The 15,192-nt window shown below is 46.8% G+C and overlaps 1 protein-coding gene across 1 annotated transcript in view; it reads right to left on the bottom strand.

The window, feature by feature from the left end:
• Positions 1-4,843, bottom strand: part of ISOC1 (isochorismatase domain containing 1) — a 104,624-nt gene extending 99,781 nt beyond the window's left edge. The window contains exon 1 of the mRNA XM_069227291.1: positions 4,515-4,843. Within this exon, the coding sequence (XP_069083392.1) occupies positions 4,515-4,796 (282 nt within the window). The 5' untranslated portion in view covers positions 4,797-4,843. The remainder of the gene's footprint in view (positions 1-4,514) is intronic.
• Between the last annotated feature and the right edge of the window lie 10,349 nt (positions 4,844-15,192).

Genomic DNA, 15,192 nt, shown 5'->3' with positions numbered 1-15,192 from the left:
TGATCTGCTAAATGTACACTGGAACTTTGGTTTAGAAAAACAAATTCCCACAGTCAATCAGAAGTTTTCGGCTTTGTGGATTGGAAATTTCAGTCAGCTTCAGATAAATGGGGTGACTTTTTGGTTCTACAATTTCTTCATAGATATCCAGTCACATGCACTCAAACCCACGGAGATCCTATGCACTGCTTCTACCGTCACTGAGATACTAGGACAAACACAAGACGCACCATAGCAGGCATGGTAAACTATTATAGTCTCTCTGTCACTGTTTGTCAATGAGAACCATGGCTCATGGAAAAGAACTGAGACTTCCAAAGATTGCACAACAGAGTATATCCAACTTATAATAGCAATATTTAATATTTTTTGGCTTGCAGTGTGGGCACTATAAATACAGAAGGTCTTAGTACATCCTGGGGTCGAATGTGACCACCAGAGCTACTTGAACTACTGTTTTTAAGTCTCACTAATGACAGCTTTAGCAGTCGGTTGCAGAAGTTCTTGTCATCAATATTTCAAAAGGAATTATAAAAAAAAAAAAATGTACAGCTGAGTGGGCTTCGAGTCAGCTCTTGTCAGCTAATGGATTTAATGTTTTTGTGATTTGCCACTGATTTTTGTGGCTGTCCAAGAAGGACGTGGCATTTTGAGGATGGTTACATTGTCCACTTGAGTTTCCATTATATTTTGGTGACAAAATCAAGTGGTCCTTTTCTTAAACTCCAGAGGCAACATTAGGTGTAGCTTTAGTCAGTGTATGTTCTTTGATGTATTTTTTTGCAGTTTAATATAGCGCAATCTCGACCTGAAGGTACTGGAGTGCTTTACATGAGCACCAGTTACATTACACAAGTACACTTAATTTTTGGTAGGCATGGTGAGATTAAGTGATTAGCCCAGAACCACAGGATGTTGAGCCCATGCATAGACTTGAACCTGGATCCCCAGCGCCAAAGTCGGCAGCTCTGACAGCTACACCACATCTTGAAATAATTACATTTTAATTGCGGATTTATGGCTTTACTTTTCGCTATTTGAATATTTGTGCCGGTCATAAAATAAAGTCACACTCCCAGTCACTTAACACCATTGAGCATTCAATTATTTTAGTTTGCTTTCATAATACTATTTACATTTAAATATTAGATACAAATTATATGCCCTACCGTACCAAAGGAAGAATGTTATGTAGGTAAAGACCAATCAACCTTTAATACCTACATAACAATCTTCCTTTCATAAGTTACTAAGCCTACCATAGTTAACTAACTTACCATACCAAACTAACATACCTACGTACCATACCTAGTGAACTACCATAACCAAACTAACCTATCTTCCAAACCTATCATACTCACCCTAACTCATGTACCACCAAACCTAGTTATGTTTTGTCATATATTGCATGTTTGCGTTAAAACAATATTAACGCATAGAAACAATAATATATTTGTAGAGAGAAATGTTGCTTATTCGTGTTTAGACTGACTATTGTTAGTGTAGGCCTGAATTTTAAAATGACTAACGTTGGTTGCTATCTTTGCTTTGTGACGCATGAACATTTTATTTCTAGGTGAAGCTGGAGTTCAAATTGCCAAACGCGATGTTCTGTTTTTTCTTCTTTCTCATGTCAAGAAATGTTTTGCTTTTTTGTAATAGTCATGAAATGTTTTAATGAATAGAGTGCAATTGAAGGACACAGAGAGAAGGTTTTAAGTGAGAAAACCTTGAGAACCTGTTGAGTATGTAATTGTATCATCTTCCTTTAACCTGAATGGATAGCCTTTTGAGAATTGCATACAAGTGTGAAATATTTTAGAATTGTGTTATTATAGTGCAGAATTGAACTGAATGGTCAGACTTGTACTTTAAATAAGTGAAGAGTACAGAAGAGCAGGACATTTTTAGAGTGCTCTCCCAAGAGAGAGGACTGGCTTTCCTTTGTCTTTCCCTTTTGAGGTGACTATGCTGGTTCATCCTTTGAATTTCAGATTTTGATTTACTTTGTACTGCAAATCAATCGAAATATATGCATTTTGATTATTAATTGATGTTATTCTGATCGTCTTCTGTAAACTATTAACTCTAATAAATCTTTAGGCATGGAAGTAATTTAAGGGTCGCAGCTTCGACCCCTGGCTTGCCCACTGTGACCCCTAGTACTGCCTTTGCGACCCCTCGCCTAGGAGGTTGCAGAAATGGCAAAACAGTGCCAGGAACACTGTGGCAGCTCATACTTAAAGAGGTGGGTTGGAGCTCCACTTTCTTCGTTTTCTCGTTATGTTTTTATTACGCTAATAGTAAATATAGTTTTATTACTCACTGTTCGTGTACTAAAAAGGAACATAATTACTTGGAAAGTAAGATTCTCTGACTGCTGAGGAAAGTAAAAACAAAAAAAAACTTCTGAATGTACGCCGTGTGCTACCTGCGAGTGTGTGTTTATGTGTGTGTGAGAGAGAGAGAGTGTGTATGAGTAAGTGTGAATGTGCATGTATGTCTAAGCATATGTCCGAGTGAAATCGAAGGGCGTGAGATCTCACTTCCGTTAACCCTGCCAATTTGGTAAATTGAAGTTCGTGACTTTACAGTTTGTAATTGATCAAATCTTTGTCTTTTTTTGCGGAGCCTAATGCGCTTCACATTTTACTGAATGTAGTTGACTTGTAGACCAGGATCAATTGTGAAACTCGATCTATCCGATATCACTTTATGGTCCCCAAAACGAGCAGAGTAAAGCGCTAACAATACCCAAGTACGTTACCTACCTACGATACTTAAGCTACATGCACCTTGGCAGAGTATATTTGGCTCCTGCCCTGGGTGGTTGTTTTGTGGTAAAGGTGCACTTTAGGGACATGGGTACTCTAGAGCGTAAGATACTGTACGGGAGAAGCGCCAAGCGCAGCTTTTGAAGGGCATCAAATATGAATAGCATTCCTTCTTCAAAAATAGAAAGACCTGTTGACTTAGCCAATGCTTGTTTTGTTTAAGTTTGTTTCTTCTTCAAACCAGAAGTACGTGCTTGGACAAGTTATTGAAAAAGCACCCCATACAGTACTCTCACATTGTCTCCTGCCATGTACATTCCTGGAATGTACATATATTCTGCATCCTACAGCCTAGAACTGAGAGCCAGACGCAACGGTGAATACTGGGGAGTTGTAAGTTGCCATGTGAGCAGGGTGCGAAACCAGCGGCGTCCACACTGCACAGACTGGTCAAGCACATCAGGTCTTTCAACATGCATGAATGAAAAAAAAAAAAAAAAAAAAAAAAAACACAACAATACCGACTAAAAGGCCTTATAAGGTCGCCACGGAGTGTGCCATCAAACAAGGGGTCCGTGGTCTTGCTGTCACTAAGGAACCCGCCATTAGCTGATTACTACGTCACCACAGCTCCAGAACCGTCAAGTCTCACTTGAGCTGAGGGTGCATAGTACCCAACAAGCACGAGCCATTACATAAGATAACCTGACCCAAGAGGCTTGTGTAGGAAATAAAATTACCTTTCAGCACGCACGACCTGACTTAACAAGTGCCGCGCCCCGCCATATTGCATTAAACATGCATTTAATTAAAATAAGCTTCGAGAATCGAGCACACATAAAACTACTTTAAATGGATTCCCTGGGATCCGTAAAGAAGGGTAGGTGGGAGGTCGGATAGGCATGATACTGTGTGTTTGCTTTAAAATAGCATTGCTTCCAAAAACACTGTATTACCATGTCACTATGTATGTATGTTTCCATCACTCTCTTCCCACTGACACAATCACTGCTAAGCTTATGACATGAAAGCAACAGGAACCAACAGCAGCCCAATCGGAAGTGGCAGAGAGAGACTGAAGATTCACTGTAACACGCGCTTTTGTAAATGTACCCTGCTGTCCGCAACTGTTAACAGCAAACACACTATATCGTACTGTCAGACTCCATCACCTTGCCACTGTGCGGGCATCAGCGCTGCCAGGGATCCGCATTCTGCAGATACACGAACACAAAAGTCCAAAATGAGCACACCTGGAGTCGAGGGAGTAACAATGAGCCTGCAGGAGACATACTAACATCATACTGACCGAGGCTAACGGGTACTACAGGTGGAAAGCGCAGATTTAGACTGAATAGCGCGCTGACTTGGCAAAACGATGCCACCTTGGATGGACATGCGGGGCATACATACCTGTATGATAACCACAGATTTGGACCTGAAAGGCACTAACGAGGATCTCATGGGCATACATATAGGGCGGGGGAGGGGGTATTTGTAGCAGTTTAGAGACAGTCACTTGTAGAGGCACCAACATTGGTATGAGGGAGCCGGGAATGTAATGTCGCGCATGATACCACATGGATGTCAAACATGAAGGGGCAGCTGACGTGGGTCTCGAGGATAGTGGGCACAGTACAGGACCATCTGGTCATGAAGGTTGGGGCAGACATGGAGGGGTATTAAGACGTGAACTGTCAGGCCCCAGAAAGACACCGTTCGGACAAGGAGGACGCTCACCTGGATCTGCAGGGGCACAAGCCGCACTTTGCACCTCTCAGTCACTAGGAAGCCCTTTGGCAGGTCGATGTACTGGCCCCACTCATCGGCGAAGAGCTGCACGACGAATTTACGATGCATGTCGATTTGGTCTCCGTACAAGCTGAGGAACTTCTGGATCAGCACTTCATATCCGGAGCCGTGCGGCACGGCAGAGGGCCGGGCGAAGACCGAGAAGCAGAAGAGCACGGGCACGCTCCCGTTCACCTGAGCAGCCGCGGCAGGAACCGGTTGCTCCGCCATGTTCACGCTCCAAGTCCTCGGTTTTTTCACTCACTAACATTGCCCCAGAGCTCCGCCCCCTGATGCAGGCAGGGAGAGAGCCCAGAGAGGAGGCGAGCGAAGACTGAAAGGGGGCGTGGACAGCGAACAAACCGAAGCGTGTTGCGACCTGAAACACTGGCAAAATCAGAGTCGCACTGGTCATTTCGGATGAGTGCTGGTTGCAATTGTCGAAAGAGCCGCTCTTTTTCTCCGTCTTAGTGGTTTTCATTTACTTAAACCACGCTTTCACGCAGTTACAGGCTTGCTTCCCAATAGTCACCTGTTTCCTGTCAGCAGCTTTCTTCTGCTGCATCAGAGAATTGGCTGCCACTTTTGACCTCGCAATATGATATATATGTGGCCATATCACAAAAATAATGTGTGAACTAATTTTAGCCTTATGTAAAGTAGTGCACTCGAAGCCGATAAGCATTTGCTTTCACTATAGTGTTAGAAAACAATGTGTGTGATATAACCATATTAATTGAAATGTAACCATCAATTATGACTTAGTAACATTTTTTACATTATTGGAGAATGTATACCCATAAAACTACAACATGTACTAATGTTGCTGCTTTATGTTGACAAATGTAGTTCTCCATCAGATTCAATTACACTTATATCAAGAGTGCTGGAGCATTTTCACCCTTCGCTGGAATCAATGCTCAACTTCAGGTCGACTGATCTTTGGACCCTGCAACTGGATGTGGTAGAACCATACAACTCAATTTCAATACAGACCAATTAAATTAAACAGAATGGCCAATTTGGCCTTACAAGAAAAACTCCAGACAGGAAAAAAGTTAAGGGATTTAGGGCCAGATGTAGGTAGCTAAAAAAGTGCGAGTCGGAAATTGCGAGTCTTTGCGACTCGCAATTTCCGACTCGCAAGCAGGTATCCAACAAGAAGAAGCAACTTCATTTTGCGACTCGCAATTGAAGCTAATCGCAGATTGCGAGTCCGCTGTTTGCGAGGTCGCTTTTTGCGACCTCGCTAAAAACGAACACGCAAATTGCGACTGTGTGTCGCAAATTGCGACTGTGCCGCAAATTGCATGCAGGTGCAGCAGAACACTCTGGAAAACACTTCCTGGCTCCTGCTGATGACATCACAGCCAGGAAGTTTACAAATACACCTGGGAGGAGGGAGGACCACACCCATTTCCAACTGCTGAACAACCACCTGGAGGAACAGCAGCAACAATGGAGGACTCAGGCAGGAAGAGGAAACTCAAATTTTCAGAAAAGGAACTGGAGGTGCTGACAGATGAATGCTGCCAGCACCATGATCAACTATTTGGAAGAGTTGCCCTCAGTGTGCCTGAGTCTGACAAAAGGAGGATTTGGATGGACATCTAGGAGAAGGTGAATGCAATCGGGGTGAGCCACAGGAGCATAGACAAACTGAAAAAAAGATGGTACGACCTGTGCTCCAGGACCAAGGAGAGGGTGGCAGAGCGCCTCCGGGAGATGAGGGGCACAGGAGGAGGCCCATCTACCGTCCCACCACCCACACCCATGGAGGAACGAGTGCAAGAGACCCTGGAGCCAGAGGCAGTGACTGGACTAGGAGATCTGGACACGTCAGCGCCAGGACCATCAACCAGTGAGTACCATGAAACATGCATGTACACCCATATCTGCCATACCTCCACCCACCCAGTACACAGCAGCATGCACAACCAAATTAGCTCCATTTCAGAGTAGTAACCACCAGAATGGTGCATTATGGGCAATGTAGTCCAGTAGGCAGCTGATAGGCAACAGTTTATTAGGAAGCATACAACAGATGGTAGATACTGACTGTGTGTTCCCTATGTCCCACAGGTCTCCCACAAGACACCACCACCAGCCACACCGTCCAGGGTGCAGAGGTCAGCCAACAGGCAGCACAGGACCCAGGAGCAGCCACCACAGGGTCCTGCAACACCCGACCACAGGCCCCTCCAGATGCACCAGTAGACATAGTGGAGATTGACCCTGCACCCGGTCCCAGCCACAGTGCCAGCCAACAGGACCCTGATGCTCCACCGCGTCGCAGACGACGTGTCCATGTCCCTGCAGTGTCCCAGGGAGATGTAGGGGACTCCTCCATGTCCGCTGCCGAGGCAGCACTCATCAGAGGTCAGCGCCTGCAAACAGGGCAAATGAGACTGATATCAGGGGCCATGCGGCGAATGGAGAGAAATCACACAACAGGGCTGGCACAGGTCCACACAGACCTTCAAAACCTGAATAGTCATGTAGGTGACCTTGCACTCTCCATCAGGCAACTAGTGACTGAACTTGTTATGGAGAGAGAGAGTGCAAGGCGCTGTGAACGCCAACTGATCCACCGTTTGGACCGCATGGCTGCCTCCATCGTCCGCCTGGCTGTGAATACTACAGGGCTGTCACGCCGGACAGTCAGTTTACAAGCCGACATGGGCCACTTTGCCGGCGATGTGGCTCGCGGCCTGGGACGGATAAGCCACGCTGTGGACATGATGGAGGCAAGACAGGTGGCTAGGGGCGTGGCAGACACGCCTCAAGATAGTGAGGAGGGCTCCACTATCAGTAGTGCATCTGCCACAGACACCAGGGTCTTGAGGAGTGGCAGTGCACAGCAGGGATCTGCAGACGCTCCAGGCACTAGCCATGCTGGGCGTCCCAGGCGTAGGATTTGAGCTACGCACTTACGAACAATTGAGGCACATGAGGTTAATGTGTCCTCATAGCAGGTGGACATTTACAGCCCCTGACCAATAGTTCAGTTCTATAGTTTTTTGGTTCACTTAATTAAAGTTCTTGTTTGTTCCACTTCACACCTGGGCTCTTTGTGTGTGACATTCGTGTGTGTGGTGACAGGCAGCACATACCTTCCAAAGTATTGGTTTGCAATGTGGTCCCGTCTCTGTCTGCCTTGATTTGCAATGCTTCTATCCCCATGATGGCAATGTGGTAGCTCTTGCTCGTCATCCTCTGAATCTGGGTCTTCAGGGGTGAGATGTAGCCCACGTCTGGTGGCAATGTTGTGCAGTATAGCGCATGCGCCAACAATCTTGAATGCTGTTATTGGGGCATACTGGAGGGCACCTCCACTTCTGTGGAGGCATCGGAATCTTGCCTTCAACAGTCCAAAGGTCCTCTCTATAACATTTCGAGTCCTCCTATGTGCACTGTTGTATCGCCTCTCAGTCTCATTGCTGGATGTTAAGTACGGGGTAAATATCCATGGTCGTAGCGCAAATGCACTGTCACCTGTTTGGCAAAAATGAACAATGTTAGCAGGGCATGGATGGGTTCCACATTGACCTGTGTGTATGTCTTCAAGGTGTATTCAGCTATACCTAGGAGATATCCGTCTCCAAACTCCCCTCTTTCTAGGCGTTGGTGTATCCCACTGTGCCTGAAAATTTAAGAGTCATGTGTACTCCCTGGAAATTTGTCTACCATGTCAGTTATAACATTATGGGTGTCACATACCACCTGGATGTTCAGTGAGTGGGTACACTTCCGGTTGCGGAACAGATATGCCAGATTTGCAGGAGGGCATATTTGCATATGTGTCCCGTCTACACACCCTATTACATGCGGGAAGTTGGCAATCCTGTAGAATTCCAACTTGGTGCTGTTGATTTCTGCCTCATTCCTGGGTAGGTATATGTATCTGGACATGTGTGTGAGTATGGCATCTAGGAATGTTCTGAAGAACCGTGAGAGTGCACTTTGGGATACCCCACCTGCCACAGCAATGACCCCTGATAGCTACCCGAGGCCAAGAGGTGCAGTGAGCATGTGTGGGGATGGTGCTGCCGCGCACAGTCTGGCGTTGAAGCTGCGGATTGAGTAGATCTATTAATTCTAATATTGCTGCACTGCTGAGTCTGTATTTATCATATATCTCCTCCTCAGTTTGTTGGAAAAGTGTCTGTCTGGTTCTGGATATCTTCTCCTGTCTCTGGCTCCTCCTCCTCATCTGCTGTGTGGCGTGGGCTCTCCTCCTCCTTGCTATCACATATATCTCCGCCATCTTGAGTAACCCAGGTGCCTTCTGGGTCTCCTTTTATACTTTGGTTCTGGTTACCACCTGCTCTGAGTTAGTGGTAAATTGGGTGTGCAAAATGGGATTTTTGCGAGTGGCTTTTTCATATGGTTTGCGACTCGCAAATTGCGACTTCCTATTGCGGGTCGCACTGTGGGGTCGCAATTTTTGCGAGTCGGTAATGGCTCGCGTCGCAATTTGCGAATCGGAAATGGGGTTTTTGCATCCCATTTCCAATTTTGGGGGGATCGCAAATTGCAATTTGGGCCATTTGCGACTCGCAAAATTTTGCTACATCTGGCCCTTAGTACAAACTCAAGCTCAAAGTCATATAGACAACTCTCAAGACAAAGTTATGAAGATACAGGATCAACCAGGGTTGCCCAAGGTGACAAAATAAACATGAATAAAACTAAGCATTCAATGAGAAGAGTATAGAACGTTAATAAGAATATCTGAGATACATAAATCAAGCTTTGCTCAGGTTTAACCAGCATTAGTCAATTTCAAATCAGCAGAGTTATAATTTTAGCAACACACAGGGGAAACTCTACTATTGGCTAGATTAAGGAATAACATGTGCGGGGCAGAACACATGCAGGCTAAAGACATCAAGCACCGGTAAATGCATTAGGTTTCGCCTATGGGATTAATAATATGTTAAGGTGTAGGGAGGCGAGGGGGGACAAGGGAAGGAATTCTTTAAGCAAACCACATTTAAGCAAAGTCCTTTGGATGTACATTTTTTCAGAAACCTGAAGATTTAAAGAGAACTGCCTGCACGCCCTGGAATGCGAGCAGCTGCCACCCTAGGGACTCTTTACCAATCAGGTGGGCAAGGGATCAGGGGGGAGGAGCATGGAAAGAAGGGGTGTCAGTGCAAGTGGGGAGATAGTAGGAAGGGGTGGAAACTGAGGGGTCTGCTTTTTCTGTTTGCTGAAGCAATGACAGCTCTTTAGTTGTTGCTCACATGCCCACGAGTTATGATGAAGCCAGTTTTCTGTGGTGGTTATCTGGCTCTGAGCTTGAGCGTTTAACCTAGTTCATCAGTTGGGGTTGTTTAATGATGCATCCTCACTAGGAATACTCTTTGGAATACTGGTGGTAGGTTAAAAAGACTACAACAATGAAGCAGGAATGCGTGTTCTGCTTCACTGTGGTGAAACGAAAATTATGACATGTGAATGTAGTTCTGTATTCTGCTATGTCTGCTGTACAGACTGGTACACCTGGGCAGTGACAGACTGTAATATTGCAGAGGAGGACAGGATTTTGAGGAACTTTCTAACTGAATCAACCAGTTTTAGACTGGGTCATTTCAAAGGCTTGTGCAGAACAAGGTATCAATCTCACTCCACTTGAGGGTTTTGCATGTTAGTGAAGCATTGCACTTTCAGTTATTAGGTTTCTTCTGCCAATTTTATGAGCATGTTTTGTATACCGGACAGTACAACCTATTTAGTCTCCATGCAATTGGCATGCCTATTCATGAACCAATATAGAATAAATAGGTGATTTTGTTTTATACAATGCTCAAACAAATGTTAGAGTAAAAAACAAAAGATCATAGTTTTTAGTGCTTGGTTTCTCAAGCTTCACTTCTGCCTTTCTATTTAGTACTCCTAGAGAAATGGATGCATAGATATCCTTAGGTGCTGGAAGTCTACCAGGCATGTCGGCAGCCAAGGGACAGCTCTTCAAGCAAACGCCTGTTTCTCACATCAGCCGGTGGCTTACACATCTTTCTTTAAGCAAAAGAGTCACTGTTGCAAGTGCTCCTGTATAAAATGTGTATGTAATTGGCTTTCCATGACGGGCATAACATGAGGGCTATCTTTAAAAATGATTAAGGCGTAGACTCCCTTTGGGAGCAGATAGACATGTGGAGTTTGGGGTCTCTGAGATCACAATTTAAAAATACATCTTTTAGTAAAGTTGGACATTTTCTTGCTTAAACCATTCTGTGACTCTGCCTGTTTGTGGATTCCCTGTCTGGTCAGTTTGACAGTTGGCTGTTTGCACCTCTTGCTAGACCATGACACAAAGGGAGCTGGGGTGTAGCCGGCATATCCTGATGAGCCATCAGTGCTAGGAGGGAGGGGAGAAGTGGTCACTTACACCTGAAAGGGCCTATGCCTGCCCTCACACAATGCAGTCTCCAACCCCCTGGTATGTGTCTGGGGCCTGGCCTGGGCAAGGCAGGATTTCACAAAGAGCGACTCTCCTTTGAAGTAAGCCTACTTCAAAGGGCAAAATGGGTATAAGAAGGGCACCCAAAACCGCAGACTTTAGATCACTTCTGGGCATCAAGAGGAACCTCTGCCTAGAGAAGAGATGAAGAACTGAGGAAAAGTGCTGCCCTGCTTGAGACTGTGTTTTGTGGAGCTATCATGCAGTTGCTGCCCGTGCAAGGGGACAAATACTGGACTTTGTTGGCATTCCTGCTTGTGAAGAAATCTCCAAGGGCTTGTCCTGAGCTTTCCTCCTGTTGTTGAAGTCTCAGGGCCATCAAAGACTTCTCCTGACAGGACCTGGACTCTCTGCTGAGACTCATGCCCTGCCAAGTGCTGCCCTATCCAGTTCCTGGGGCCTTGGAAGGTGAAGTTGGCAAACCAAGACTGAAAATCCATGCACAGACCGCAGTGCGGGTAAAAATTCTACGTACCTTCCAAGACGTAGCTGAAAAACGACATGCTGCCAGCTTCGCGGCAGAAATCGACGCTCCACCGGCATCGCAGCTGGAAAATCGACGCACGGAGTTGGAAGAACGTCGCACAACACCCACTGACGGAGGCTGTTAAAGTCGCAACCCACATTGCACGGTTTTGGTGATACCGTGCAGCAGGATTTTCGACGCAAACCTTGCTGGGCGCTGAAAAACGGCCCGAGTGCTGCCTGGATCGAAGCATCGCTCCCCTCTGGGGAGGAAATCAGCGCACACCGACCCGACCAGAGAACGAGAAATGGCACACGGTCTCGCTTGCAGGTGAGAAATCGACACACCGCTGACCTTTTTTAACGCACACTCGCCCGTGCATGTTATTGTGACGCTACCCAGGTACTTTTAAATTCTAACAGTGTTTTTACTGTTTTCTCAAAGATTTAAGACTCTTTTGCTTTTAAAATTAATAACTTGACTTGTGTATGTTGGATTTATGTCGTTTTGGTCTTGTTTTGTTTAGATAAATATTTTCTATTTTTCTAAACTTGTGTGGTGTCATTTTGTAGTATTTTCATTAAGTTACTGTGTGTGTTGGTATAGATACTTTACACCCAGCACTCTGAAGTTAAGCCTGCCTGCTCAGGCCAAACTACCAAGGGGGCGAGCAGGGGTTAGCTGAGGGTGATTCTCCTTTACCCTAACTAGAGTGATGGTCCTTGCTTGGACAGGGGGTAATCTGAATGCCAACCAAAGACCCAATTTCTAACATTGGTGATCTGCAGTTGGGATTGGACTTGTATTTGTACCTGACATACAGTGATTACGTGTACACTACTGTTTCCAGTGCAGACCACTACGTGACCACATACTACTTGTCTTGTGATTTTGCTTTTTCTATGTTTTGGATTTTTCCCTACTTCCATTTTGTGGTAATCCTTGATTGACTTTTGAACTTCATTGGGAACTTGTTTTCTGCCTTTGGACCTTTGCACTTCTGTTAACTTTTCATCATGTCTCATTCTGGAGATTTATCAGCTGGAGCTGCTTTTGATTCAGGGAAACTGGAGAGCTACACAGTGGCCCAAGTGAAACAGTTCTGTAAGGATCTTGCCTGCCCCATTAAGAGCTCCACCAGGAAGGAGGAGCTGCAAGTAGCACAGAGGGCCTGGGTGGAAGCCAAGGAAGCTGAGGGGCACACAGAAGAGGAGGACTAGGGTGAGGAGGAGGTGCAGAGTATTCACAATGGTACTGTGGGTGGGCCTGTTCTGTCTGGGGGGAGGATCTCCAGGGCAGGTAGCAGTGACTCATCTAAGGGTCTGACTCCTGAAGAGTTGCAAGACAGACAGGCAGAGAGGGCTCACCAGTTGGGGTTGGAGAAAATGAGGATGGCCATAGAGGAGAAAAAGTTGTTGTTGGCTCATGAGCTCAGCTTGAGGGAGCTGGATCAGAGGAGTCAGTCTAGTAGGGATGGTAGCAGCAACATCATAGTGCAGCCTGAGAGGAGGGTGCACATTCCTAAGGACCTTGTAAAAGATTACAAAAGGGAGGATGACATACTGCTGTGGTTTGAGGGCTATTAGTCTGCTCTCCATATGAATCTGGTCCCTGAAGCTCATTGGGGGCGGGACTGTGGAAGCACTTTAAGGTAGAGGGGAGAGATACTCTGACATCCTTAGGGAATCCCCGGGGCTCACTTACACTATCATGAAGGATGCCCTGATCACTAGGTATGGTCTCACCCCTGATCCGTATAAGGACAAGTCTGGGTCCTATAAGAAGAAGGAATCCCAAACATGGTTGGAACGTGTAGATTCATTCTGCAGGTCACTGGATGGTTGGATGAAGGGCAGTAAGGTGACAATGTATGAGGAGCTTTACAATCTGATTGCTTGTGAGCACTTGTACAGTTTATGTTTTCCAGAGCTGTGCCAGCACCTGATTGACAGCAAGCTGACTGACCCCAGGAAGCTTGTGCAGGAAGCGGACCGCTGGGAGAGCACCAGGGTCCAAAAGCAGTATGGAAGAGGCCACGACAAGGGTGGGTGGGGTCCCTCTCAGTAGAAAGGGGGATAAGGGTAAACAGAGGGACTTCTCTAAAGGGCCCCAATCTGATTCCCAGGGTAAGGATTCCCAGCCCCCCAGTGAGAAGAAGCCATGGTTCTCCAAAGGGAAACCCGTGGCAAGGGGTCCCCCACATAAGTGCTATGCATGTGACCAGGTGGGCCATGTGAGGGGGGACCCCAAATGCCCCAAGAGTACGCCGACACCCACTGGTGCCCAGTCCCAGGGTTTAGCTAGCGTAGCGCTTGGGGAGGAGTTGGATCCAGGTGGGTGGCAGCCAGCTGAAATGACCCTTGTCTCACTAGGGGACAGTGAGATGGTCCACAGAACCCTAGTGCCTGAGAACACTAAAAAGTACAGGCAGTGGGTGACCATCAGTGAACAGAGGGTGGGGGCGCTGAGAGACACAGGAGCCAGTGTGACTGCAGTGAGGAGCCACCTGGTGTCTGAAGAGCCGATAGATCCCCGGGTACTTCACCAAGTAGTTGCGGTAGACAACTCAGAGTGCCTGTGCAAAGTGGTGCAAGTTCCCTTTGAATGGGGGGTCTCAGGTTCCTTGAAGGTAGCTGTGAGTCCAACCATGCCTGTAGATTGTTTATTTGGCAATGACCTGGAGGATTCCCCTTGGAAGGAGGTGGAACACAAATCACACTTGGAGATGTTGGTTCTGCCTGGGTGGGTATGCGTATCCACCAGGTCTATGGCAGCCCGTCAGGGTGATCAGGAAAACCCTGGAGCCTGAATGAGTCACCAAGGTGTCTACCAGAAGAAGGAAGGGCAAGGGGCGCGGAAAACCATCCCCAGAAATTCCCACGGTTCAGGAGGATCCTGAACCTGAGGAGGAGGTCCTGGAACCTACAGGGGAACAGGTGACTGAACTGGGTGAGGTCCCTGAGTTGTCAAAGCGGCAGCAGGAAGGGGGGCCCACCAGGGAAGCATTCTGTGAGGCACAGAAGTCATGCTGTACTCTGGAGGATTTGAAGCAGCAGGCTGCAGACCAGGCATCTGGCAAGGAGCCTGGATCACATCTGATTTACTGGGAGGATGGCCTCCTATATAGCGAGCCTAAGGTTCCTGAGCCTGGGTCAGCCTGTGTGCTGGTGGTACCCCAATGCTTCAGAGCCTTCCTACTGGGTCTGGCTCATGATGTGCCTTTAGCGGGTCATCTGGGGCAGGACAAGACCTTTGAGAGGCTTGTCACCCACTTCTGTTGGCCCTAGATGCGCAGGCACTCTGATGCTCATCGCATGCCTTGCCCAACTTGTCAGGCAAGTGGCAAGAGTGGGGGATTTATAAAGCTCCTCTCCAAACCTTTCCTGTTGTCAGTACCCCCTTTGAAAGGGTTGGGATTGACATTGTAGGGCCTCTGGATCCCAAGACAGCCATGGGCAACAGGTTTATCCTGGTCTTGGTGGACTATGCCACCTGGAACCCAAAGGTCATTCCTTGAAGATCAATCACTGCCCCTGTGGTGGGCCATGCCTTGATGGGAGTTTTTACCCGCATGGCGTTCCCCAAGGAAGTGGTATCTGATAGGGTTACCAACTTCATATCTACTTATATGAAGTCTCTGTGGAAGGTGTGTGGGGTAACGTATAAGTTCACCACACCTTACCACCCCCCAA

This window comes from Pleurodeles waltl, chromosome 1_1 (genome assembly GCF_031143425.1).
Source record: "Pleurodeles waltl isolate 20211129_DDA chromosome 1_1, aPleWal1.hap1.20221129, whole genome shotgun sequence".
Taxonomy (NCBI): Eukaryota; Metazoa; Chordata; class Amphibia; order Caudata; family Salamandridae; genus Pleurodeles; species Pleurodeles waltl.
The sequence above is the reverse complement of the archived record's forward strand: the minus strand, read 5'-3'. Positions and strand labels throughout refer to the sequence as shown.